Source organism: Phacochoerus africanus, chromosome 6 (genome assembly GCF_016906955.1).
Source record: "Phacochoerus africanus isolate WHEZ1 chromosome 6, ROS_Pafr_v1, whole genome shotgun sequence".
NCBI classification, from domain to species: Eukaryota; Metazoa; Chordata; class Mammalia; order Artiodactyla; family Suidae; genus Phacochoerus; species Phacochoerus africanus.
The window spans coordinates 2587480-2613663 of record NC_062549.1 but is presented as its reverse complement, the minus strand read 5'-3'; the positions used below and the strand labels follow the sequence as shown (position 1 = coordinate 2613663).

The window sequence follows — 26184 nt, the reverse complement described above, 5'->3', positions numbered from 1 at the left end:
CCTGAGCTGCCCTGAGTCCCAGGGGTCACAAAGCAGGAAAGGACAAGAGAAGGCTGCTCTGGACGCCCTACTCCAGTTCCCATGGATTTGCCTGAGATTTCACTTGATACAAAGAATTTTATTGTTTAAAAAACAAGTTCTGAAACCACAAACCCAGACTATCTCTTAAAAGCCAACACGAGCATTAGAGAAAACTGCTCGCATGGGTGCTCACGTGAGGGCCAGGCGGGCAGGAGGCTGATGCGACGACAGTGCTGCCTGGCGGCTCCGATGGCCGGGCCCTGTGTGTGGCCCAAAGCATCCACCTGCAGCCACGCCCTTGTGCTCTTGGACTGGGGTGGGGGGGGAACTCGGACAGGGCTCAGTGGGGGCCGCTTGCCTCTTCTCCACGATGCCCAGGACTCTGGCTGGGGCCTCGGCCGGGATGAGCCAGTGCCTGGAGTGATGGAAGCAGCTACAGGCTAGGCCATCTGGAGGTTTCTTCACTCTCAGGACCTGTGCCTGGCTTGGATGCTCAGATGGCTTGGAGACGAGTCTCAGCGGGTCCCCGTGTGGTCCCCTTGCTTGGCTCTCTCTGGAGCTTGGGCTCCCTCCCAACATGGTGGCTGCCTTCCAAGAGGGATCCCCCAAGGCTCAAGAGCCAGACAGAAGCTGTGTGGCCTCTCCTGACCCAGCCTTGGAGGTCCAGCCATGTGACCTCCAAACAGCTGGATGCAAGAGTGGACCCAGACCCCTGCCCTCGAGGGGAGGGGGCGTGTGAGATATTTCACAGTCGTTTATATCACAGCCATGCTGACACGCATCGAGCCCTTACTCTGGGCCAGGTCCCGTGTAAGAGCAGCCGACCTGCCTCGTCCCAGGTCACGCTCGCCAAAACCTTGCAAAGCCATTACTAGTGTTGGTCTCATCTTGCAGAAGACGAAACTAAGCCCCAGAGAGGTTAAGGGGAGCCCAGCCCAGGACCGGCAACTGGAGGAGGCTGTGTCCAGACCCATGTCACTCCCCTGGCTGAAAATCACCCATTTTTGGAATTCCCTAGTGCTCAGTGGATTAAGGATCTGGTGTCACTGTGGTAGCTCTGGTTACTACTGTGGCATGGGTTCGATCCTTGGCCCAGGGAACTTCTGCACACCACAGGTGAGGCCAAAAAAAGGAAAACCACCCATTTTTGCCACTTGCACTCAGGATAAACTCAGCCTCCCCACTCTAACTGGTAAGGCCTTACATGATCTGACCCCACCCCGTCAGCCTTATCTGGTCCCGTTCTCACCGTACCCTCCAGCCGTCCTGGACAGAGCATATCCCTGCCCTCAGCCCCCGAGTCAGGGTCTTAGCCCAATGTTGCCCCTCCTGTAACCCTCCTGGCTGCCCCCTTCTCATGGTTCACATTTCAGCAAGGTCCCCTGCCTTGGTCACTTTCCACTGCATCCCAGCCCTTGGCACAAACTGGAATGATTCCCTGGGTATATTCCTCTTATTGTTGGCCTCTACCCACTAGAACGTAAGCTCCACCGTAAGCTGTGTCCTTCTTGTCTGTGGCATGATCCCCAGCACCCAGCCGGGCCTGGCACACAGTGGGCGCTTGGTAGACAGAGATGAGTGAATGTTCCGACTCAGTGCCCGGCCTCCCAACCACTGTGGAATTTTGCCATTTGCCCATGCCTCATTCATTATGTGCCCACTATGTAATTGCAGCGCAGAGATTTCTTTTTATTTCTGACGGGGCTCAGGTGAAACGGTCAGCTTCAGAGCCAGCAGGACCTTCTTGTCCATCCTGTCCAAACTTGCCCTTGATCCACGCTGCTCCATCCTGTTCGCGAGGCAGATGGAGAAGCTAAGGCTGGGACCTGCCGAGGCTGTGTGGCTGGCGAGCCGTGGCTCCCGGACCCACGCGGGATCCTGGGCACCACCTGCTTCGCCACGTCCTGACGGGAAACGCAGCCCCCGAGAAGCCGGCCACCTGCCCAGGGTCACCCAGCTTGTGAGCGCAAAGCTGGGGCCAGACCTGTCCCTTCTGGGTTCCTCCAAGGTCCCCGAGGCCCCCCCAGACCCAATGCCATCGCCTTCCAAGTCTGCCCCCTTGTCCGCACGAAGGGCCACCGGTTTGATGGGGCCTGGCCTCTAGGAGCCGTCCTGGGGGCTTTAAAGAGAGAGGAGCACCCTGAGAGAGGACCGTGGGCCCCACACAGCGTTTCCTGTTTCTGGGGCGCAGGCAGGGCCGTGTGCGCCCTTTCACAGCAGCGCTGAGTGAGGTGTTCCCAGGGGATGGGTGGGCCGCCAGCAGGCTCGTTCTGCACAAAGCAAGGAAGCATGACGTCACCAGAGGAAGGTAAACAGAAGGATGCTTCCTCTTTCGCTTCCACGGGGCTCCTGCCCGATCCAGAAGGTTCTCAAACTACAGAAAAGTTTCCCTCCCAGCCAGAACAGGGGTTTAGTTAGCTCTCCTGGAGTCGCCCCTCTGTGGAGAGGAGAGGGTTAATTCTAAGCCACGCTGGTAAGAAGTCCCGGAACAGACTGTGCTAGAACTCCAGAGGCGGGAGCCCCGAGGGGTCCTGATGGGTGACACCAGCCCTGCCCCAACCTCACTTTACAGGTGGAGAAACTCAGTCCCAAAGGGTTCGAATGACTCCTGATCCGACGATTCTTTACCTCTGTGAACAGACAAGCCCACAGGACCGTGGCCTTAGGTCGGAAAGCTCTGCTTATCCCCAGATTGCCTTCGCGTCTACATCCCACCATTCAATGTTTGCTCCGGGCGGCGTCTGGGCCAGAATGGGAAGGACACCGGGGTTGGGAGAGTGTCGGTTCTGCCTCGGCTTTCTACTTGGCCGGTCGTCTTATCTCTGACCTCAGCCTCCTTCCCTGTACACTGGGACAATGACACTTGCCTCGTTGAGTCGCTGTAAGAAGTCATCAGACAACATACATCCAGACCCCAGCTTGAAGACTGGCCATGGCGGGTGCTCAACCCTGTTTTCTATAAATTGGAGACAAGAATGATCTCTTCTGCAGCCATTAGGATTAGATCAGGCAACATAGTCCAGAAAACCTCAAATAACAGTGACTTAAGCCAGATAAATTTGTTTCTCTCTCTCACATTAGAAAAATGGAACTATGGAACTCCCACTGTTGCTCAACAGGGTCAGCAGTGTCTTGAAAGGGCTGGGTCGCAGGTTTGATTCCTGGCCCAGCACAGTGGGCTAAGGATCCAGCATTTCTGCAGCTGTGGCTGCGATCTGATCCCTGGTCTGAGAGTTCCATATGCCACGGGGTGGCCAAAAATGGAAAAAAAAAAAAAAGAAAGAAAGAAAGGAAAAGAAAAATGGAACTACACAGTCCAGGGTTGGCGTAGAACTAACTCCACAGTCATCAGAGTCCGAGATGCCTTCTACTCTGCCATTCTTAGCACCTTGTGGTGCAAAATGGCTGCTAGAGATCCAGCCATCACATCCCAGCTCTGTGGACCAGGAAGGAGGAAGAAGGAAGAGGGTAGTGTGTAACAACCTTCTTAGAAGCCTTACCCAATGGCTCCTCCCTCACTCTACTTTTCAAGGAAAGCTGGGAAATGTCCCTTTCCTGGGTGGTCACCTTGCCATCCCCAGAACAAAGAGGAAGGGAAAATGTATATTAGGGAGTTCCCGTCGTGGTGCAGTGGAAGCAAATCCGACTAGGAACCACGAAGTTTTGGGTTCAATCCCTGGCCTCGCTCAGTGGGTTAAGGATCTGGTGTTGCCATGAGCTGTGGTGTAGGCTGGAAGCTATAGCTCCGATTCAACCCCTAGCCTGGGAAGCTCCACATGCCGCGGAGTGCAGCTCTAAAAACCAAAAAAAAAAAAAAAAAAAGTATTTTAGATAGGAGGCAGTGTCTTCCACAGTGTGGTTTTGAAAAATAGCTGTCATCTTTGACATGGTGCTTTACCAACTGTAGTCAATCAAATATAAGGAACTGTGACTTGAGTTTAGCAAAAGAACTTTTTAAAGATTTTTAAAAATGACCCACCCCCTTGTTCACGAAGATGCTTCTAAAAGTGAAGAAGGAAGCCCCTCACCCCCCACCCCGCCCCCAGAGCTGAAGCAAAGGTTTGGAAAGCCAAGGCGGCAGTGCTGAGAGGCTGCACCGCCACAAAGCAAAGGCAAGTCCACAAGGCACCCGCCCCGCAGCCCAAACATCCTTGCAAGAGCGCCTTTGGGGGTCACCAGCTGGCGCCTTCTGACCCTGGCATGCCCCCAAGCCCAACAGAGTCGGTGCCAAGAAGATAGAACAGTCCATATTCATCGCTGAATGCCAAGGCCCTTGACACCTGGTCCCTTGGGCTACGATGGCTCTCGGTGGCAACGGGGCGTGGCCGGGCCCAGCCTCTGTCAGAGAGAGAATACAGTTATGTTGCCAAAGCTGGGATCATCTAAACTGAGTCCAACTGGCTCGTTCTAAATACATATTTTTTCACCATCAAAAGCAAAGACCCTAGAAGGGAGCCAATATTTTACGGTAACTATAAATGAGCAATAATCTGTAAAACCTGTGGCTCGCTGTATTGTACACCTGTAACTGATAGAATGTGATACAGCAGCTCTGCTTCAATAAACAGACAAAGCTAGAGTCTGAGAGCCTAAAAGAAGAGAGAGAAAGAGAGTCCTCATCCAAATAGTTTACTGGGGGCCCTAATAGCAGCAGGGGTTTTAAAGTCCACCCTGGGCCCCCTGCCCTCTCCCTGTCTGTTCAGTGGTAACCACTACACTCCGGGATGCAGCGGGTCCCAAACCAGCACCCGGCTGGTCAGGCTCCAGTCCGTGCCAAGACAGATACAGCAGCGTCACGTCGAGAGGGGACCTCGACAGGTGGTTTTGAGGATTCAGAGGCTCCTTCAGGCTTTATCCGAACATTCTCACTGAGGGCCCGTCATGCTGGGGATACAGCCATGAACAAGAGACCCAAATTCCTGCCCTTATGAGCTTCCTGACACGAAGACCGATGACCAACAAGATGGGGGAGTGATGGACGGGGGGTTAGAGTGACAGGTGCCCCGAGGGGAGAACCACAGCAGGGAAGGGGGCGAGGGAGTGCCTATTAGGAGGAGGTGCATTCAGATCTGATGGCCCTGCAAGACCTCACTGCGCAGGTGGCACCTAAATAAAGACAGACGGAGGTGTGGAAGGGAGGCACACAGATGTTAATGCAGGAACAGCATCTGGGCAGAGGGAACAGCACGTGAAAACTCCCATGGTGCAAGCATGCCTGGGGGGCTCGGGAAAGAGCCAGGAGGCTGGGGGGCTGGGGCAGGGGAGTGAGTGTGAGGTGAGAACGACCCACCAGCTTAGCATGGTGCTTGGTTTGAAGAGAAAGGAGGAGCCACTTAGACACGTGTCTAGTGCTCATTCATGCCAGGCCACCCCCTGGGCCTCACGCCTGCCCTCTCAGGTGAGTCACACCTAAACCCACCTAAGGGGCACTCACAGTTCCTCGGGCTGTGTGTGTGGAATTGGGCAGGAGCCCCCAGCTCTGAGCTCACCGGGGGTTTTCCGTGAGTTGGGGGATAACAACTACTCACTGCAGGGTCCCCCAGATTGTCCCCCGAGGAACCCGCCTCTGAGGTAGGGAGGGGCCTCTTCATCGGCCTTTAGGATGGAAGGTCCTGGAAAGAGGGCTCCGTGCGAGATGTGGGACAGTCCCCGTGGACCAGGTGCTCACCCAGCCTCACCCCAAGGAAGACTTCCTCCAAACCCCCTCTGCCCGGAGAGGCCCCTCGCTGTTCGGCCGTGCTTGGGGGCGACACTCAGCGTGTTATTTTGGTTGTGCGTCTATGTGTGTGTGTGTGTGTAACTGGACTATGAAATTAAGATCCTAGAAACCTGGTCCCAAATGTCATTTAATTTTTTAGGGCCACACCTGGGGCATCTGGAGGTTCCCAGACTAGGGGTTGAGTTGGAGCTGCAGCTGCCAGCCTACACCACAGCCAAGGCAACTTGGGACCTGAGCCGTGTCTGGGACCTACACCACAGCTCCCGGCAACGCCAGATCCTTAACCCACTGAGCGAGGCCAGGGATCGAACCCACGTTCTCATGGACACTAGTCAGGTTCGTTAACCACTGAGCCACGACGGGAACTCCCTGCTTATCTTTTTTATGTATCTGCTCACCACAAACTCCTCATTTATCCCTACTCCCTTTCCTCTCTGGTAACCATAAGTTTGTCTTCTGTGTTCTCAGCACGCTGTTTGGCAATGAACTGTTTCCGTGTCTGTCTGCCGGGCCAGCAGTCAAGCCCTCACCGGGAGAGACCCTGACTTGCTCACCTTTGTGACTCTAGGGCTTAGCATCCCATCCCAAGACTCTGGACTTAGCACCTGGCTGTCAGAGTTGCTCCTTTTTGTTACTAAGCAGGGGTGTCACGGATACAGGGTGCAGGTGAGGGAGTGACTGCCAGCTGAACCAGGAAGGCTTCAGGAAGGAGGCTCTCGGGGAAGGGGGCCATTGAGGAAGGAACAATGGCATAGAAGGGCCTGGAAGGGCCTGAGAAGTAGCTGCTGCTGAGGCTGTGCAAGGTCAGTGGCAGTTGGGGGCGAGTGGAGGGGTGGACAGGAGGCAAGCCTGAATGAGCCAGCCTGGGGGGCCTGGAATGCCGGGCCAAGGGGGCTGCAGCAGTGAAGGCCCTTAAGCAGAGGAGTGAATGACAACCCAGCCACATGCTGCAGTGGGGAGAGTGGCTCAGAGTCCGGCCGGGGGGTGGGGGAGTGGGGGAGGGGGAGGGCAGAGCAACGACAGGACTTCAGGGCCAGCCACCCCACCCCCAGCTGGGTCTGCCTGGAGGGCCACTTCCCACAGGAGGAGGCAGCAGTGAGCGCCTCCCCCTCGGCCAGCAGATGACTGTCCAGGGGAGGAACTGCTACGAGGGGACTGGTAGCTCCCTGCAGCTACTGCGTCCGCTCAGGAGGGCAGTCAAGGTCAGTCCAAGGCCCCAGCTGGGTGCAAAGGCCACTCCACCATGGTGAGGCTGGGTGCCAGGCTAGGCATGGGAGGGCAGCCCTGGGTGTGGTCACCAGTAATGATGGACGGGAGGCAGGTGGGGGACCTGCCTGAGTAACAAAGATGCTTCGAGCTGAAGGGGTGGCTTTGGTGGCAGAAGATGAGTCCTTTATCCCCCTGCACCCGAGGGCTCATGGGGCATCCTATGGACTCCAGCTCTGACTCGCCACGGGGCTTCTCCCAGCCTGGGTTTTATGAAGTGGGCTTGACCAGGACCCCCCTGCCTAGAGTGTGGTGGTGGCAGGTCAATGTGGGAAGGTGGCCAGAGATCCTCAGAGGAGGTGGGTGCCCCACAAACCTCACCTCTCATCACCAGCTCCTCCTCAGATGCCCACCCCGTTTCTCTTGTGTTGATGGGATATTCTCTCACCTGCCGGGTGTGGCAAGGATTACGTGATAAACAACATAATTTTTCATTCTAAATCGCCAAATGGCGCTGTTAGCCAGGTACCAGCATCTCTTCGAACACCCGTATTTTAAAAGGAGCTCCGCTCAGTTTTGCAAATTGTGAAGAAGCCAAGTGCCTCCCAGCCTGTACGGTTTATGTGTGTCTCTGGGTGGTGTTTCTTTTTTCCCGGAATCATCAGCTGAGCATTTGTCAAATACACCAGGTCTAGATGAGCCAGGAAGTGTGACCAGAGCACAGATGCCCAGCTTTCGTGATCAGGCGGCAAATGTCCCCATGAGAATGACGTGCTTTCAGGAAAACCGTCCTGCAGAGCTTCGTATCCGTCACCAAACGGCAGCCAGCGCGGTGACATGGCAAGATGGTCTTTCTGACCCGTCTGGGGAGCCAAAGAGTGGGGAGAGGTCACAGCACGAGGCGCCCTTCGTCTATTCAAGGAAAGCTTATTTTACATAAATGAACCTCAGTCTAAAGAAAGATTTCACATTAAGGGAAAGAGAATCGCAGGTTGACTTGGCACTTTCATTTACATGTCTGTAAAAAGGGGTTAATAAAAATAGGTTCAAAATGATTGTAAGCACCCCGCCCAGCACAGGCGACACCGCAGGGTCCTCCGTATAAACCCAACGCCTGCTTCTATGTCTGACGGGATGTGGCGGAGGCCCATGACCCGAGAGGCTGCAGGGGGCCGGCCCCATGTGGGTGCAACACCCACCGCAGCTCAGGATCCCCCTTGGCCACCCTGGGTCCAACTACCTCATTTGACCTAGAGGCAGTCACTAGGGCAGGGAAAGACACAGAGGGACCCAGCCGTGTGCCAGCCCGTCTCCGAGAAGGGAACACGGACACCCACGCTCAGCCAGCCACCAGCCTGCTCTCGGACAAGCACGTGGAGCAGCCCCCCAGACCTGGGTCTGAGTCCTGCACCTGGACCACCTGGGAGCCTGGCCCAGGGTGGGCACCTGGCCCTCCATGGAGGTTCCAGGGGCCAGGCATCCAGCTGGCTTGTCTCTGCGTTCCTGACACATAGCAGCTCCACTCATGTCAGCGTGGACTTGTGACGCTTGTGAACGTGTTTTCCAGACTTTCTTTTCAAGGATCATTAGATACAGACTAGGGCTACGCAAGAGAAATAGAATGCCAGCCACAGATGTAACCTTAGCAGCCGTGTTGAACCGAGTGAAAAGGAACGGGTGAAATTCACAGGGTGTGAAGGGACAACACATTTATTTAACTCGGTATATCTGAGATGCTCTCCTTTCAACATAGAGTCAGCACCCAAATCAGTACAGAGGCACTCCCCTCTCCTCCTGCGCCGTCTCTGGAATCTAGAGCAGGCTCCCTTCGCACCCATCCACATCAGGCGCTAGCCCCACCTGCGGCTGGTTTTCACGCTGGGCAGCGCAGGTCTGGAATAACCCAGCTCCAGGGACCCAGGGAATAGAGCAAGTGTAGGGCGGAGGCACAAGGGCTGGGCCACGTGTGGGTGCAGCGCTGGAATGGGGAGCTTACCGCCTCCCAGGATGGAGAGCCAGGTGGGCGAGGGGCGTGAGGTGAGAGGACCCCGGGGCGGTGGGAGCAGGGGAGGCGCACCTGGCCCGCCCGGTGCTCCAGGACTGGTTGCCTGCCTGTCGCTGGGGCCGCCCTGCTCCTCCCAATGTTCCAGAGCCCAGCACGGGGCCTGGCGTGAGGGCTCCTGAGGCCAGGGGTAGATGGGTTCAGGCTGAGCAACTGGAATTGTCCCCCGTGGACAGATACTTCAAGATAAAGGTTATGGCAGGAGCAAGGGGAGCTGCGTCCTGCTGGGATAAAAGATAAAGAGAGAGAAGAAAACAAATGCAGTTCCAGCCGTGGCGCAGTGAAATGAATGTAACCAGGAACCCTAAGGATGCAGCTTCGATCCCTGGCCTCGCTCCGTGGGTTGGGGATCTGGCATTGCCATGAGCTGTGGTATAGGTCGCAGATGCACCTTGGATCCCGAGTTGCCTTGGCTGTGGTGGAGGCCGGCAGTCGCAGCTCCCATTCAACCACTAGCCTAGGAACCTCCATATGCTGCGGGTGCAGCCCTAAAAAGACACACACACCAAAAAGATAGAGCACATATTTCTCATTCTTGAGGTCAAGGACACCTCCCGAACTACACATGCGCAGAAAGGTCCCTCAGGAGTCAGAGAAGGGAGGGGCTCCAGACCTCAGGACACCCTGTCAGCTTCCCGGAAACCCTGCACTAGAATCTGTCTTGGCTGAAAGCTGCTGTGTACTCTGGGGGCGCTGAGTCAGGCCACTTGTGAACTCAAGGCCAAAGCAGGATGACTGGCCAGAGGAAGCCCGGAAGGACTGCCCCATCCGAGAGATTTAAACCACCCCCAAAGCACGAGGTGCTTGCCTTCTCTGTCTCCTCCCTCCACCCCCCCACCCCCACCCCGCCTGGAGCCCGCCCCCCCTTTCTCTGCAGGAAGAAATCTTCTCTCTTAGCAAACACTCTCTGTGCCTCACTTCTCTCAGTCTCTTTGCCAAACTTTGTCTCCAAAGGGGCAGGAAGTGGGGATCTCCAGCAAGCCTGCCAGCTCTTGAGACCTGGTGGTTGGGGTTCAGCGCCTTCACCCCACAGACACCTGAGAACAGTGTCAGCAGCGGCTGGATGAGCTTTGCAGCAGGAGCAACTGCACTGGCTTATTCATTCACTGAAGCAGGGTTGTGAGCACAGACCGCAAGCTGGGCCACCAACCAGCTCCGGGCACCCCCAGGGAGCCAGCCCCAAATCAAGGCCTGGGCAGGAACCCGTGCCCCCGAAGGCCACAGCAGCCACGCGTCCATGGACTCTAACAGCGCCTGGTGGCTCTCGGCACTCCTTGTGTCCCCAGTGTCCTTGGCTTGTGGCCGCATCACCTGTGTTCTCTCCTTTTTCATGAGGAGTCCTATGATCCACGGCCCCCCCAGATCGACCTTGTCTTCACTTAGCTAATTACACCTGCAAAGATATTATTTCCAAGTAGAGAGTTCTGAGGGTCCGGGGGGACATGAATCTGGGGGGAACCCTATTTGCTCCACCCCAGGGTCTGCTGCTCTCCCGGCTCCTTCCCCATACTGTCCCCCAGGCGTCCCCTGAGACATTTCTTGCCTGCTTAATCCCCCCCGATGTTTCCTCTCAGGGACCTTGGCTGACACAGACTCCTGGGGTTGTCAGGCCCTCGGGGCTGGGGCAAATCCCATCCTGGGGTGGGGTGGGAAAGGCTGGGGTTAGGGGGTCAGGCTTAGCACCCCCAGGGCTGGGACTGGCCGCTGAGCGGGCGAGCGGGGGAGCGGGTAGGTGTCTGGCTCCGTCAGCCGAGCAAGGGGGACCTGTGGTCCCCGACATGGGGACTCTGGGGGGGCAGGTCTGGAGGAAGGGGATGCATCCAGGTGTGGGGTGCTAAGCCTGCATGAGGTGCAGCCTGGGAGCCCTGGGCCACTGCAGGAGGCTGGGCTGGCCCCAGACCTTGTGGGCCCCCAGTGTGGTGCCAGGGTGGGGGAGCATGAGGCAGAGGGCCCATGATGCACGTGCCTGTGGGGAATGGTGGAGCTTGTTACACTGTCCATGGAGCCGGGTGGACCGTGCAGACCCCAGTCAGATGCCAAGGCCAGGGTGAGACCCGAGTGGCCAGTCCAGTGGGGGACTGAGCAGGAGAGGCACAGAGAAGGGGTGAGGGCCAGTGGCGGTGGCCGGGGTGAATGCTGAGGGCAGGTTTGGGGGGGGTCACTGCTAGGTCCCCCGTGACCCCTATCCTGGGGAGTGTCGGTGGAGGGGAAGGCGGCAGGAAAAGGGGCGGGTGCACAGGGCAGCGGGTGGGGGAGAGGCGGAGAAGAGCTCCCCAAACAGAACCCGCTGCAGGCAGAGAGCCCTCCTTCAGGCAGTGACAACGTCCTAAACAAACCCACCCCCAGCCCACTCCCGCCGGCCTTCTGAGCCTTTCTCCGAGGCCACAGTCACCAGCCCCTTCTCCACTGGGCGGGGCTCGGCTCCCAGGGAGCGGGCGGGGCGGGGCGGGGCGGGGCGGGGCGGGGCGGGGCGGTGGGGGAGTTCCTAGACGTGGGAGGGGCTGCTTCCTTCCGCGAAGACTGGTGTGTGGTTCTTGGAAGGGCTCCAGGTGCTTGAAAAGGCTGTCTCAGCGGGTGACAGGTGGGTGGAGGACCGGGCGGAGAGACTCAGGTCCAGGGCCCTCCTCGGGTGGTTCTCAATATCCCCCGTACACGCGCGCACCGCCCCCCCCCCCACATCCCCCCTCCCACACCCCGGAGACGTGTTGGTGGCTTTGAGGGCCAGTTGAGAGAGAAGCCACTGGGCTGGGCAGGAGCTGGGCCTGCTGGCCTCTGCCAGTCCTTGACCCTGGGCTCAGCCTGGCTTTGGGTTTGGACGTGAGGACGGACAGAAGAGGGACAGGAAAGCCCAGCAGCCACTCTGACCTGAGCTGGCCCAAGGGACCAGGAAGAGTTTTTGATGAGGCTCAAACTGCCTGGGCCACCCCAGCCCCACTTGGGGGGGTGGGCAGCATCTCTGGGAGGCCCCGCCCTTCTTGTGGGTGGGGAAGGACCACCCTCCTGGGCAGATGGGAGAGAGTGTGCCCTACTCAGGACCCATTCAAGAGCCTCACTGGGAGTTCCCAGCTCAGTGGATTAAGGTGAGCTGCGGTGCAGGTGGCAGATGTGGCTCGGATCTGGCGTTGCTGTGCCTGTGGTGTACGCCAGCAGCTACAGCTCCGATTTCATCCCTAGCCTGGGAACTTCCATATGCTACAGGTGCGGCCCTAAAAAGACCAAAAAAAAAAAAAAAAGAGCCTCACTGGATTAATCCCCTGTCGCAGAAATGCATTCTTATGATGGGAAGGGGCTGTTTCCAGTTTTTTTTTTTTTTTTTTTTGCTATTTCTTTGGGCCGCTTTTGTGGCATATGGAGGTTCCCAGGCTAGGGGTCCAATCGGAGCTGTAGCCGCCGGCCTACGCCAGAGCCACAGCAACGCGCGATCCAAGCCGTGTCTGCAACCTACACCACAGCTCACAGCAACGCCGGATCGTTAACCCACTGAGCAAGGGCAGGGACTGAACCCGCAACCTCATGGTTCCTAGTCGGATTCGTTAACCACTGCGCCACGACGGGAACTCCCTGTTTCCAGTTTTGAACCTTCACTGCCCCCCAGGGGAGTTAGAGCTGAGTTTGGCCAAATGGTCTGAAATTCCCTTCTAATGCTGGCCTTCTGGTGTGGGAGGGATGGTTAACCACCTGCAGAGGGGCCTCAGGTGGGCAGGTTGGCCATGGGCAGGGTCTGGGCTCTGGCTCAGACCAACCTCCAGGTGTCTCTGCGTGCCCACACTGAGCACTGTGTGCTCATGGGTAAGGGGCTCGCTTTGCAGGCCTGCAGGACCTGATCTGCCAAATGGGTGACACCTGGCCACGGGCCATGGGGTCCTGGATAAGAGAGCACACCTGGAGTTCCCGTTGTGGCGCAGTGGAAACGAATCTGACTAGTAACCATGAGGTTGTGGGTGTGATCCCTGGCCTTGCTCAGTGGGTTAAGGATCTGGCATTGCTGTGTCTGTGGTGTAGGCCGGCAGCTACAGCTCTGATTCAACCCTTAGCCTGGCAACCTCCATGCAGCCCTAAAAAAGAAAAAAAAAACAAAACAAAACACACAAGAATACATCTGTGCACTAAAGCACCAATTAGGTGGGCAACCAGCTGCTGGTGCACGATCACTACTGGCGGCCTGCAGCTTCGTCTGCCCCAGCCGGGCTCTGCAGCGTGCAGAAGGTCCCAAGGAGGGCAGTCAGGGCCCAAGTGGAGCCGGGTGTTGGCATTTACTGAGAGTCCCCTTTGCTCTCACGCCCTGGGGTCTGCAGTGCCATCGCAGCTAGTGAAGAACAGAGCTGGGGCTGGTGGCAGGTCCTTCTGCCTCCAGTGCCCTTCCACTGGTCTGGGTGCAGGGCAGGAACATGCCCTTGTGAGAGGGGCTGAGCTGAGGCTCTGGAGCCAGGATCAACCGAGAGGTCAGGTTGGTTACTAAGTTGAAGCCTAAGGGCAGGCACAGGGGCTGGGAGCCTCAAGGTCAGAGGGACACAATAACAACTTAAGAGGTGTGAGGTGGTGGGGAGGGGGGCCACAGCCTGGGTACAGGAAGCAGGCAGGGAGGGAGGGCTTCCTGGAGGAGGCAGTATCTGAGCCAAAGCAAGGTTAAGTCAGAGTTATCCGGGGAGTAAAGGAGAGAGGGCATTCCAGGACAGCGGGAACAGCTGGTGTAGCGGGTGCAGTGGGAAATAACCTTGAATGACCCTGAGCTTCCCTCGTGGGCCCTCGGGCGGGCTGGTACCTGACTTCCCCTTTCCCACACATTTACTGTTAGCTCTCTATTTTTATTTGTCTTGATTCCCAGTCCGGATGAGTTAAGACAGTTCTCACATCTGTCCGCTCCGCCCGCCCGAGCACACGGCAGCAGTCGACCGCAGCTTCCTGTCTGCCTTTTCACGGAGGAGGATGAGTGTGGCCACCCGGCCGTGGGGGCCCCAACCCGGCTGCTCTGCACTGCGGCTAGTCTCCCTGGGAGTCTCCACGGGCTCCTGGTGCCCGGGCCAAAGGCTCCAAGGTCTCCCTTCCGCCCTCCTTCCCTTCCTACAATTTTCTTTAAGGATGACCCTTCTTGAGGGCAGTGGAGTTCCAAAGTGGGCGTCCCCTTGGCCGCCAGCCCGTCGGGGGCCCGCAGGCGGTGGGCGAGCTCCCCTCTCTCCCTTGGAAGTCACACGTTTCCTTCTCATTCTCATTCTCTCAGTCTTTCCCCAGCTCCAGGCCCCCTTCTCGGGACTGAGGTCTGGGCCGGTTGCTTGGCATTGAATTTGGGGAAGTATCTTCGCTGCAGTGGCATTCTTTGAAACACAGCAGTGGCCCAGAAATAGATGAAACTACTGACTTTCTCTTTCTTCTGATAAAGTGCTTCCAGAGACTCATTCTCACAGGGACACCCCTGCCCCACCCACGAAGGACCGCAGAGCTGAGCCTGTTCCCTCTCTGAATGTCGTGTCACCATCCCTTGCTCTTCATGGTGTGTGTGTTTCACCTGCGCTTGGGCTTTGTGGAGTGGCGTCATGGTGTGTGTTTCCTGTGATTTTGTTCTTTCCTTAATATTAGGTCAGTGAGGTTCTGCACGGTTGGATCCTGGGAATGTATTCTTTTATTTATCAAATACTCCTGTGCATCTGCTACTTTATGCCGGACGCAGGGCAGGGCGCTGGCGACAGCTTGCCCCGAGTCTCTTGGCCTGTCAGCCCTGGCCAGGTCCACGTCAGGGCAGATTTGAATTCAGCCCTACTGTGCACCAGAGCCGTTGGGAGCGACAGGGGTTGGCACCCAGTGGGCAGGAAACGTTTGTCAAGTTGTCAGGCGGAGCTCCATGTTTTCACGTGAGGGAGGAAAGTGTGTGCAGAGGCCTGGGAGCAGGCACTTGGAGCCCGCTGCATGGGAGCTGGTGAGGGACAGGTCTCATGCCCCTTGCTCTGCCCCAGCCCCTGCAACAGCCCCCAGTGCATTCCTTGGGGAGGGCTGAAGGCGCAACTGACAAAATGTAGCATCAGCTGGGGGGCGGGGGGGGGGGGGTTTGAACCCGGGCTGTGCCTTACATTGCCTGGGGTGCCTGCGGCCAACCCGCTGTCCTCCACAGTTTGGGGAAGGGCCTAGTGGGGGGGTTGCTGAATCCTTCCATGGGATTCTTTCCTGCGGCAGGTGTGAAGAGACCTTTTGTGCCCGTTCCATTTCCCGTCTCTGCTCTGCAGCCCGACTCAGCCTTCTCAAGTACCTATCTGGGCCCTTCCTTTCCTGGTCAAAGTCCTCAGCTACTTGCCTTGATCCCCAGGTAGATGCCTGCCTCCTGAGCGTGGGTGGTGCCCCAGCCTTCCTGGTCTGGTCCTGCCCCCTCTCCAGCCACCTTCAGCCCTCCCTGAGGAATGCACTGGGGGCCGTCGCAGGGGCTGGGGCAGAGCAGGGGGCGTGAGACCTGTCCCTCACCAGCTCCCATGCTGCGGGATCCAAGTGCCTGCTCCCAGGCCTCTGCACACACACCACACTGTTCCCTCTGCTTTGCCTGCTGTGCCCTCTGGGCTTCTTTCCCCTGGGAAAAAGCCTCTTTACCTTTCAAGGTGGGTTTTGGGGTTCTTCTCTTGCCTGAGTCTCCCTGGGGCACTTCCCCCAATTCCAAACAACTTCTGCTTCCCACCCTCCACTGAACACACATTTGCTGTACTGGGACTTCCCTGGGCAGGGGAGGGGCTTGTCTCTATAAATATATATAAAATATATATATATACACATTTCATTTTTAGTGCCGCAGGTGCAGCATATGGAAGTTCCCAGACTCGGGGTCAAATTAGAGCTACAGCTGCCAGCCTACACCACAGCTCGCAGCAATATCGGATCCTTAATCCACTGAGGCCAGGGATCAAACCTGAATCTTGGATACTGATCGGGTTTCTGCTGCGCCACAGTGGGAACTCATGTGTGTGCCCATGTGTTTGTCTTTTTAGGGCCACACCTGCAGCATATGGAAGTTCCCAGGCTAGGGGTCAAATCAGAGCTGTGGCCACCAGCCTACACCACAGCCACAGCAACTCAGGATCTGAGCTGTGTCTGCCACCGACACCACAGCTCACGGCAACACCAGATCCTTAACCCACGGAGCGAGGCCAGGGATCGAACCTGTGTCCTCATGGATGCTAGTCAGATTTGTTTCTGCTGAGCCATGATGGGAATAGCAAGTCCAGGTAGATGATATTTTGTATTTTATTCTTTGTGTTCCTGGCTATTACGACAGGACCAGGCACAAGTAGGTGCTCCGTAAACACCCGGAGAGAAATGCAGAAACCCAGGCTCGGGAGGGGACGTGACATCCTAGCTCAGACAGCCAGTACGAGGGGCTTGAGTGTGGAGGGTTACCTCTGATTTCTAAGTGTTAAACATTCTTCTCTCCACAGGCTGGTCCCTCATTTCCAGCAGAAAACTGTTTTCCTGGACTGTCTTTTTCTTGGCTTACAGATTCGTGACTGCACTTTCCCAAGAAGTGTTGAAGCTCGGCTTACATTTTTGTGTGGAGAACCAGCTAAGCCCTTCCTCAAAGTTTTTGTGAGGAAAAGTAATTTAAATGTTTGAAAAAGAGTTGTAACCTGGTAAAGTGCCTCCGAAGGCTGCTGAGTGCCTCAGAGAGCAAGTACCGCGTGCTTGCTGCGTGTGGGTGTTCGGGCCAGGTACTTTGGGGTTATGTGTGTCAACGTGGCCTGGTCCCTACCTGCCATCACCTGGGGGGGGGCTGTGAACAATTCCTGTCAATGTTGATAGGAGACAGTGAGACTGTGCCGTTAACGGTAGTCTCCGTGACCCTGGACCCTCAGAACAAGCCTGCGAAGTAGGTACTATCATAGTACCTTCTATGAGTATCCCCATTTAACAGATGAGAAACTGAGGCCCAGAGGGATGAAGTAGCTTGTCCAGGATCAAATACATAGCAAATACTGGAACTGGGATTTGCAGCTGGCAATTGAGAAGGAGGCTGGAATCCAGATCAGAGGGTTCTGGAGTTCAGAGGGGAGCCCAGCTTCCCACGGGGGTGGGGGGTGGGGGGAGGTGACCTGGGGTGGGTGCAGGCCAGAGCGGGCAACGTGTTTCCTAGGCAGCCTGCAGGGAAGACTGAAAGTGCCCCATGTTTGGGGGTGGGGGAGACGCTGATGAGGGTCTGGGGAGCACAGGAGGGGCATAGGGAGAGGTGGAGCTGTGGCACTCAAATGGGGCTCCCGGGGACTTTTTTTTTTTGGCCACCCGCAGTATATGGAGTTCTGGGCCAGGGATTAGATCCCAGTTGCAGGTGCCACCTAGCCTGCAGCTGTGGCAATGCCAGCTCCTTAATCCACCGTGCCGGGCTGGGGTTCAAATCTGCGTTCCAGTGCTCCTAAGACACTGCTGATCCCATTGCACTGCAGGGTTTGACTTTTAATGCAGGGGTGACAGATGGCTGGTCTGTCCACAGCTGTCACATGGGCAGCTCCTACGGGTCACCAGCACCCTTCCTCCGTTTCTTCAAGGGACAAAGTGACTTTGCTCTAGAGCAGAACACTGATCGTCCCACACATATGTCCCTACTTTTGTTGCTGTCGCTGTGAGGTGTTTAAACTGGAGACCATTTCACTTTCACACACCAACCACAATGTCCTGAATAAATTGGTTGAACTTGTAGATTTATATCCGCATATCAAGATACCACTTCACGTTCACACATGGCTCTGAAAAGCATGGGAAAAAGTTGAGAAAGCCGTGCACCCGTGCGCTAAACCATGGATAGATGTGTGACCTAGAGTGGGCTCCCAGTTTTCATTGAAAAAAATCTCTCTTTATCCGTCTGTCCATTGAGGGACACTTGAGTTGTTTTCACCTTTTGGTTATTCTGAAAAATGCTGCTGGGAACGTGGGTGTACAAACACCTCTTAAACTCCCTGGTTTCAATTCCTTTTTTAAAAATTTTTTATTACAGTTGATTTTTTTTATTATAGTTGATTCAGTTCTTTTTGGCACCCACCCAGAAGTGGAACTGCTGGATCAAATGGTAATATTCTATTTTTAATTTTTTGAGGGGCAGTCACACCATTTCCACAGTGACTGGCTGTTCCATCTTATATTTCTACCAGAACGTGCAAGCATTCCAGTTTCTCCATATCCTGGCCAACACGGGCTATTTCTGAGTTGGTTGGTTGGTTGGTTGGTTTAATAGTGACCCTCCTAATGGGTGTGAGGTGGTGTTTCACTGGAGTTTTGATTTGTGTCTCTCTGGTGCCTTTTCCTGGGCTTTGTGGCCATCTGTATACCTTCTTTGGAGACATGCCTGTTCAAGCCTTTGTCCAGTTTTTAAAACTGGGTTCCTTTGTTGCTAAGCTGTGGAATATTAGTTCCTTAGTTGATATATGATTTTCAAACATTTTCTCCTGTTCTGCAGGTTGCTGCCTTTTCACTTTTTTCAGAGTGCCCATGGATGCACCAAAAGTTTTCAGTTTTGGTGAATTCGTCTATTTTTCCTCCATTGCCTGTGCTTTTGATGTCGTATGTAAGGAATCACTGCCAAATCCAATGTTATGACGCTCTCCCCTCAACCCCCAATGTTTTTTCAAAAGAATTGTGGTTCATGCCTAAACCCTTTCTACAATGCCCAAAGAAGTGTTGACAGACTGCAGGCCTCATAAATGCCATTAAAAAAATAATTGATCGAGGTGAAATTCCTCACCTGAAAAATAACCATTTCAAAGGGAACATTTAGTGTCATTGAGTCACAGCATTGTGCTCGCCCCCTATTTCTGTATCAATTCTTTAGGGTTGGCAAAGTATTTTCATAGTACTGCATAGTAATCCCGAGAGCTGGACAAAACAGCAAACAAATTCCACAGGCTGGGGGAGGAAGGGGAGGGGCAGCCGACTCAGGAAAAGCCTGTTGTACGGCGGGCACTGTGCCAGCAAGTTCTCTAGCCAATCGGAGCTGTGCTTTCCCTGACTCTCAGGTGCCTCGGCGATAACCCCCGCCTGGGCAGGTGCTCTGGTCAGCCAGGCTTTGCTCCTCCCTCTCCTCTGGTCCCCTTATCTGCATCGTCAGCCTCTAAGTGACCCTTTCTTGCTCCTGGGATTTTGGTTGCTGGTTATCTCCGCTTCTCTCTCCAACCTCATTAGCACACTCCCAAGGCTGGGGCAAACCTTTCCGCAGGCACTTTGGAAGTCCCTGCAGAATGAGCAACAGGGACAAATGAAAAAGCTAGGAGCTCATCCCACCCGACCTGGAGCTCCCTTCCTTAAGTCCTCCACTTCATGGAGGAAAAGGGACACCTGCTCCTGCTTGAACCTCCCTGGGTCCCCACCGACAATCCTGGCCACGCCTGAGGTGTTTGGACAAACAGGAAGCCAAGGCTTAAGGCCGTTGAGGAGCTCGGCTGTCACAGCCTGCACAGGGGCCATATGCCAGCCTGGGTCTTTGCTGCCTTTCGAGGGCAGGTCGCACCTCTAACGGCATCTGTAGGTGTTTTTTCTGAGCACTGTGGATACCCAGGGGGCAGACTCCACTCTGCCCTCTGCTGAGGCCACCAACAACCAGAACAAGGCAGAGAGAGCCAGGCCAGTATGAGCAAAATCTGTCCTTCTTCTGAAGTCAGTGGCTGCAACCACTGGTCACAACTCACAGATGAGAGCCAGGGATTCTGGGCAGCCCCCAGACCTGAGTAAGAACCAGCTGTGACTCAGGATCGTCACGTGACTTAATCCTGAAACACAAATCCTCTGAGTGGCCTCACCAGGCTGGAAAGGATGAAGGAATCCTGCCTCCGGATGCAGCGCACCCCCCTGACACTATTACTTAAACATTTCAGATTTTTCAAAAAAGAATCATAGATTAATAGAACTAGAAAAGTTCCTTTGGAATCATTTCACACTCGGTTTTATAGATGCTGCCCAAGAGGCAAAGCCAGAACCGCGGACCTGGGTCGCCTCCAAGTTCTGTGTCTTGGCACCCAGACCAGCCCCAGCCTTTGGGATCAAGCCAGGCCTGGAGCTGGCGGGGGAGGGTCCCTGTTCATCTTCAGACCCTCCTCACTCCATCGCTCCCCGGGTTCCATTCTAGCGGCGCCCACCCCCGCCCCCTTTCCTACTTTACTCAACCTCCAAGCAAACTTGAATAGCCTTAGGTTACAACCCGGAGTTCTTAACCAGGCACCCTTTCCCCGTCTGCCTTTCCTGCCACCCACACCCGGCCAATTTCGCAGCCCTGCGCGAAGGAGGGCTCCCCGGAGTCGGCGGCAGTAGGAGGGGCCCTGGCCTTAGTCCTTCCAGGGAGGGTCCGGAGCCTTGTGGGAGTAAGACACTCTCGCACCTTCCGCCCGTGGGGCTGGCGCCCTCCTGCGCCACCTGAGGACCTCGCCCACCCCTTCCTCGGTTCCCCGGGGAGGGGGAGCGGACAGAGAGAGACCGGGCCGACGGAGGGGCTGGGCTTGCAGATGCCGCGCACGCGCCCGGGCCCGCCGGGCGGGTTCGGAAATGACGACCTCCCTCCGGGCCCCGCCAGGCTCCGCCCCTCTCCACCAGGCCCCGCCCCTCCCGGTCCGGGAACTCCAGGCCCCGCCACCCGCCCAGACCCCGCCCCTCCCGCAGGCCCCGCCCCTCCCGCAGGCCCCCGCCCCTCCCGCAGGCCCCGCCCCGCGGACGGCGCTCCCGCCGCCGGCTGCTCATCGCGCGGGCGCTGGGCCAGGCGGCGGGCGGAGGCGCGGCTGCGGCGCGGGGTCGGGGCCAGGTAGCCCGAGGCGCCCGAGCAGGGTGCGCCCAGCCGGCCGCGGCCGTGGAGCAGTCATGGCGGAGGCCGCGCCGCAGCACCTGGAGCTGCCCTGGGGACTGTTGGAGCTGTGCGCGCTCCTGGGGCCCCCGCGGGACAGCCTCCGAGGCCCTGAGCAGGTAAGGGTCCGACGGGGCCCCTGACGCGGGCGGGGCGGCCGGGCGGCGGCGTCAGGAGAGCGGAGACGCAGAGCCGGGCCCCGAGACCCCCGCCGCGTGCGGTGGCACCGCGCCCCCGGCGTCTGCGGGGTGGGGACGCTGCGCCCGAGGGCTGGCCGCGCCGGCCACCTCCAGCCCCCCCGAGCGAGAGCAGCAGCCGCCCTCCCAGCCGCGGGGGAGTGGCGAGCGGCTCTCAGGTGGGACCCGCTGGAGCCGCTCCTCGAAGACGGCCGAGGAGCGCCCTCCGTTGGTCTGGGCGCTGCCTAAGTGCTTCGCTCCTCGGTCTCAGGACGCTCACCTGGGCCAGGTGAAGACGCGGCCGGGCCACCCGGAGCTCCTCGGCCTTCAGGACCGAATCCCGGATCGCTAGGGAATGGTTTCACTCACTGCACAGTGTCACTGTCTCCTGTTTAAGGCGTAGCATAAGGATATTTTAAGTTCTAGACTTGAGGACCGACTTCATGTATTCTGCGTTTCGTCGCTGTGCGATGAAACAAGCTGCTCTTCTCCCTGCTGTAAAACACCTGCAGCTCACCTCCCCCTGTTCCCCGCCCTGAATCCTGGCAGCCAGAGCGACAAGCTCCTGTCTCCTCCTGGGGACCACAGCTTCAGACACTCTCCTTCTCCTTGTGTCTTCCCTGTGTTGTTCCTTTTTTTGAAACCCTGGCTCTCTTTGCAGTGGGGCTGTGGCCCCTTTCCCCCTTGGCCTTGATGTCTGTGCCCCTGTCATTTTGCTCGGTTGGGGTTGATGCCCCCTGTGCTCTCCTGCCCAGTTATCTGGGCGCTGGCTTCCTTTCGTCCTGTTCCAGAGGACAGCACGGAAATGCATAGAAAGGCATTTGAGTTTAAGACGGCAGGGTTGAATGGGCCTCACCAACAGGAGTGAAACGTGGCAAACAAATTAACCGGATAAATGTCTGATAGTGTCTTGGTCTCAACTCCTTGGCTTTATTATAAAGCCAGTTAAGACGATTTCTAGGAGTTCCCATTGTGGCACAGTGGAAACGAATCCAACTAGTAACTGTGAGGTTTCGGGTTAGATCCCTGGCCTTGCTTAGTGGGTTAAGGATCCCGCATTGCTCCCTTAGCCTGGGAACCTCCATGTGCCTAAAAATACAAAAAAAAAAAAAAAAGGCTATCTTTACATTTCCCTCCCCTTCTTATTCCTTGAGCCTCCATAATGCCTGGGTCCCCTTTGGTCTCTGTCCCCCCGACCCTTGTGGATTGAGTTGAGTTGTCCCTCTGGCTCTCAGGGCCAAATGGCATTCCCGCCTCCTTTTCTCCTGATGGGAAGTGATCTGCTTTCATTTGTGGTCTTCTCTGAAATTAGGCGCCTTTGCTTCTTGGGTGATTACAACATGTCTATTAGTTGTCATGATGTGAACAGGATGAATCAGCTGGAACGTTTATGGTGGTACTTTCCTGAACCGAACGTTTAGTTTAGCGGCTGCAACATTTCCCAAGTTGAGTGGGCAGTTGGCCACTGCCACTCTGCCTTTTAACCTTCATCCTCCTTAGTCTTAACCTGATTCTGTTAGGGGTTTGGCAAAATGTGGAGGGAAAAATAGTTGAAGAGCAAAGGAGTGTTGTGAGCTGGAGTGACATTCTGCTTGTAAGACCGAAATTAATAGTGCAATTAACCAAGCGTAGGATTTCATTTATTCAGTTTTATCTTTATAGCTCTTCTATTTTTGAGTGTCTGAGGCTTTTGAATAACTTCTAATTTTACTTTTAAAAATTGCCGTTCCTTTCTGATTCAGGTGATTCTGATTTGGGGATACTTGAAAACAGAAACCCAGAGGTATGAGAAGTATTTAGCTTCATGATAGAATAGTGTAGTGTCCTAACTTTTTATTTATTGCTTAGAGGGGTGGTGTTTGTTTTGTTGAGGTTAGTGACAAAGCATTGGACAATACAGCAGTCAAGACTGCTCCCCAGTTACTACTCAGTTACCTTTCCCTCCCTTCTTGGTTGCTATGGAGACTGGATACAGGATGGGAGGGACCCATCACAAACTCATCCCTGGGTGGGGGTAAAAGAGCTTTCATAGTGTTGGCCCCTGGCTTACATCTTGTGTGTGAAGGCACATTTTGATGTGTTTTTTTGGTGGAGAGTATACTGGTTTCCAGTTTCTAGAGCAGCTCTGTCCAACAGAAGCTTCCAGATGATGACAACCAGTGTTATTCATCTCTGCCATCCAGTATGGTAGCAGCAGTCCACATTGGGCTTCTTGGTGCTTGAAGTGTGGCTAGTGCCACTGAGGAACTGGATTTTTATATTTCATTTAATTTTAATTAAATGGTCACATATGGCTGCTGGCAACTAGGTTGGACAGTGCAGTTCAAAAAATCTCTGTCTTATTTCACAAATGACAAGCAGTCCGGTAGTGAAGATCAGTGCCGTTAGGTCATCCCGCAGTGCTTCCAATGAATTAGAGTGGTGTGGTTTTTACTTTTACTAAGTCAGGGTCTGGGAGGGAAGAGTAGAAAACTGCCTTGGGCGGGGTCTGTGGAAATGGATTTCATCTTCAGGGCAGGGGGTGGGCGTGGGCATAGGGCGGGGCAGGCAGTTGCAACATGTATGGGAAGTAACCCATGAACCCTCTGGGGTCCAGGACTGCTCAGGAGTTAACTCTAGTTAGGGAGGGAGAAGGTGGGCACCTACCCATGGAGAAGACTTCCTTGCTGCCTGTTGAGAGGGAGGAAGACTCAGAAGGGGGTTGGGCAAATGCAGTGCTGAATGGTCGGTCACACAGTGTGACACTCTAAAGTGTCAACAGGGGAGTCAGCACACTTACTGTTAGGTGGGGCAAAAGCTAATGAAATCATTTAAACATGAGGATTGTATTTATGAAATAATACGTTTTAAAAGTGGGAAGCACGTATCCACAGGCGGAGTGTTACCTTTGAGTCATGGGGTTACCGCATTCCCTTCTACCGTTGTCTCCTTTATTATTTTTATACCGTGATTATTTTTAAAAATCAGACTGTGTTGCTTATCTAATCTGATGATAACAGGGATTTCCATTCTGGGAAAAGAAAAAAAAAAGACAGATGCAAAATGAACAGCTAAATGCCAGATTGGCTGGCTTGTGGCCACATCGCTTGCGGTGAGGAATGGTGAGTATTGGGAGTTTGCCGAGCTGAGGGACTTTAGTGTCATGATGAGTGTTGCATCCAGGCTGAGCACGCCTCTAAAAGATCTCGAGTGCCAGGGCATGGATGGACAGACGGCCTCCCCTCAGAGCATCCTCTGTGCCAACTGGAGGGTTGGGGAGAGGAGGCAGCATAGCTCTGCCTCACCCCACCCGGCCATCTGGGGGTGAGATGGTACCACTGCGTAGGGCAGTGATGCGCTCGGAGGCTAGGGGGAGAGGAGGTGGGCTCCAGGTGGCGACGTTCTGGTAGGTGACGGGCCAGGGTGTGATGGCTGAAAGAGGCGGGTGGGCCTGGCAGCAGGGTGAGGAAAGGGGGTTGATGGTGAGGAGACAGGGTGAGGAGTGGGCAGGGCACCAGCCAGGCGGAGTGCAGGGCAGGGGGAAGCACAGCATGGCGACACAGGCCATGTGTGGAGGTGACCGAGGCTGGGGGCGCTGGCTGGCCTGCCCAGGTACACCACCAGTGCAGGTGGTCAGCCCGTTCCCAGACACATGTGCACGTGACACCTGCCTGGGAATATGTAGCCATGAGGGTAACGTGTAGAAACCAGCCCCCGTGTTTGGTCTGACAGACAGAGGTGGTTCTGCGGGGCTGGTTCTCCAGGGTAAAAGGCTGGCACCAGGCGGCAGGAGGCACTGCTGTTGGGGCTGGTGAGGGACGAGTCACGTGGCTCTTTAGACAGGGGACCCCCTTTGGGAGAGTGGACGGGGGTGCAGGCGGGGGCCCTGGGCCAGGTGGGAGGAGGAGGGTTGTTCTCAGGGTGGTAACTGTGACCCATCGGTTGGTAGTGAATCTGTACCTAATCTGATCTGTGGGTTCGCACGTGTGGAACAGGTGGGGCAGAAGCTGGGCTGATTTTAGAGGCCTTCCTGAGGCCCACGGCCGGGGGTGTGGGTGTCCTGGCGGAGACTGAGGGCCGCAGTGCTGGCCCCGCTCTTGAGGCCCGAGTGGCGCCGTCTTCGTCACAGAGGGGAGTGCAGAGGGGAAAGGCCGGCTTTTTGGAAACGAGCGCGAGCTTAATTTTTGAAACGGAAAGTTGTAGGACACTGGGTGTATTGGGAGGCAGCTGGAACGGGACAGGACCCTGGGAGCTGTCTCCCTGCATGGACGGAACTGCGGGAGTGTTGAAAGGACCCCACAGGCCAGTCTTCAAGGGCGGACTGGGACCTAGGACTTGGCCCCAGGGTCACAGCTGGGCAGAAGGGGTCTGCTGGGGGCCACCAAGGAGCTGCAGGAGGGGTGAAGCTGTGGGGGGCAGGGGAGGGGGCTCAGGAAGCTGCAGGAAGAGGGGCCATCAGCTGTCTCAATGTGCTCCTCTGTGGTTTATACCAGGAGGTGCTGCACAGTGTGGCGTGTACGGCCCAGTCCCTGTGGGAACCACATTCCACGTGAGGAGGAAATAGACAAGCATATTTTCATAGTGAATTAGGTCCGAACTGCTAGACTTTGATAGGAAGGTTTTAGACAAGTTTCCATATAATTGAAGAAAAGGATTCCTTTCATGCCTGATAAAAAGGTTTTTAAATTATGCAATAATAAGGATTTCCCATGTTGGGTCTCGGTTCCTACTGGCATTAACTTTTCCCCCCAACTATAAAGAAAGTAATATCTGGGAAGTTTCTTTTATGGCTCAGTGGGTTAAGAACCTGATATAGCGTCTGGGAGGATGTGGGCTCAATCCCTGGCCTTGCTCAGGGGGTTAAGGATCTGAAGTTGCCACAAGCTGCGGTGGAGGTCACGGCTGTGGCTTGGATCCCATGTTGCTGTGGCTGTGGTGTGTGTGCAGCTCTGATTCATCCCCTAGTCTGGGAACTTCCATATGCCATGGGTGTGGCCCTAAAAGGACAAAACAAAAAAACCCAAACAGACACCCCCCCCCATGTTATCTGATTTCAAATCATATAGCTTAAAAATAAGCTTATTGGAGTTCCCGTCGTGGCTCAGTGGTTAACGAATCCGACTAGGAATCATAAGGTTGCCAGTTCTATCCCTGGCCTTGCTCAGCGGATTAAGGATCCGGCATTGCCATGAGCTGTGGTGCAGGCTGGCAGCTACAGCTCTGATTAGACCCCTAGCCT

General features: G+C 55.7%; 1 protein-coding gene and 1 long non-coding RNA gene across 6 annotated transcripts in view; both read left to right on the top strand.

The window, feature by feature from the left end:
• Positions 1–11525: 11525 nt before the first annotated feature.
• LOC125128643 (uncharacterized) lies at positions 11526–17016 on the top strand. The gene is made up of 3 exons (XR_007135299.1): positions 11526–11589; positions 13834–14043; positions 16418–17016. It is a non-coding gene; the product is annotated as an uncharacterized LOC125128643 (long non-coding RNA).
• A 3701-nt stretch (positions 17017–20717) lies between these two features.
• The window catches only part of DENND3 (DENN domain containing 3), a 49139-nt gene continuing 43672 nt past the window's right edge, over positions 20718–26184 (top strand). For 2 of the 5 annotated variants that reach the window (XM_047783152.1, XM_047783151.1), the window contains exon 1: positions 20718–20909. In XM_047783152.1, the coding sequence (XP_047639108.1) occupies positions 20808–20909 (102 nt within the window). In that variant the 5' untranslated portion in view covers positions 20718–20807. The remainder of the gene's footprint in view (positions 20910–26184) is intronic. The other 3 variants (XM_047783153.1, XM_047783150.1, XM_047783149.1) reach the window with 2 other exon arrangements.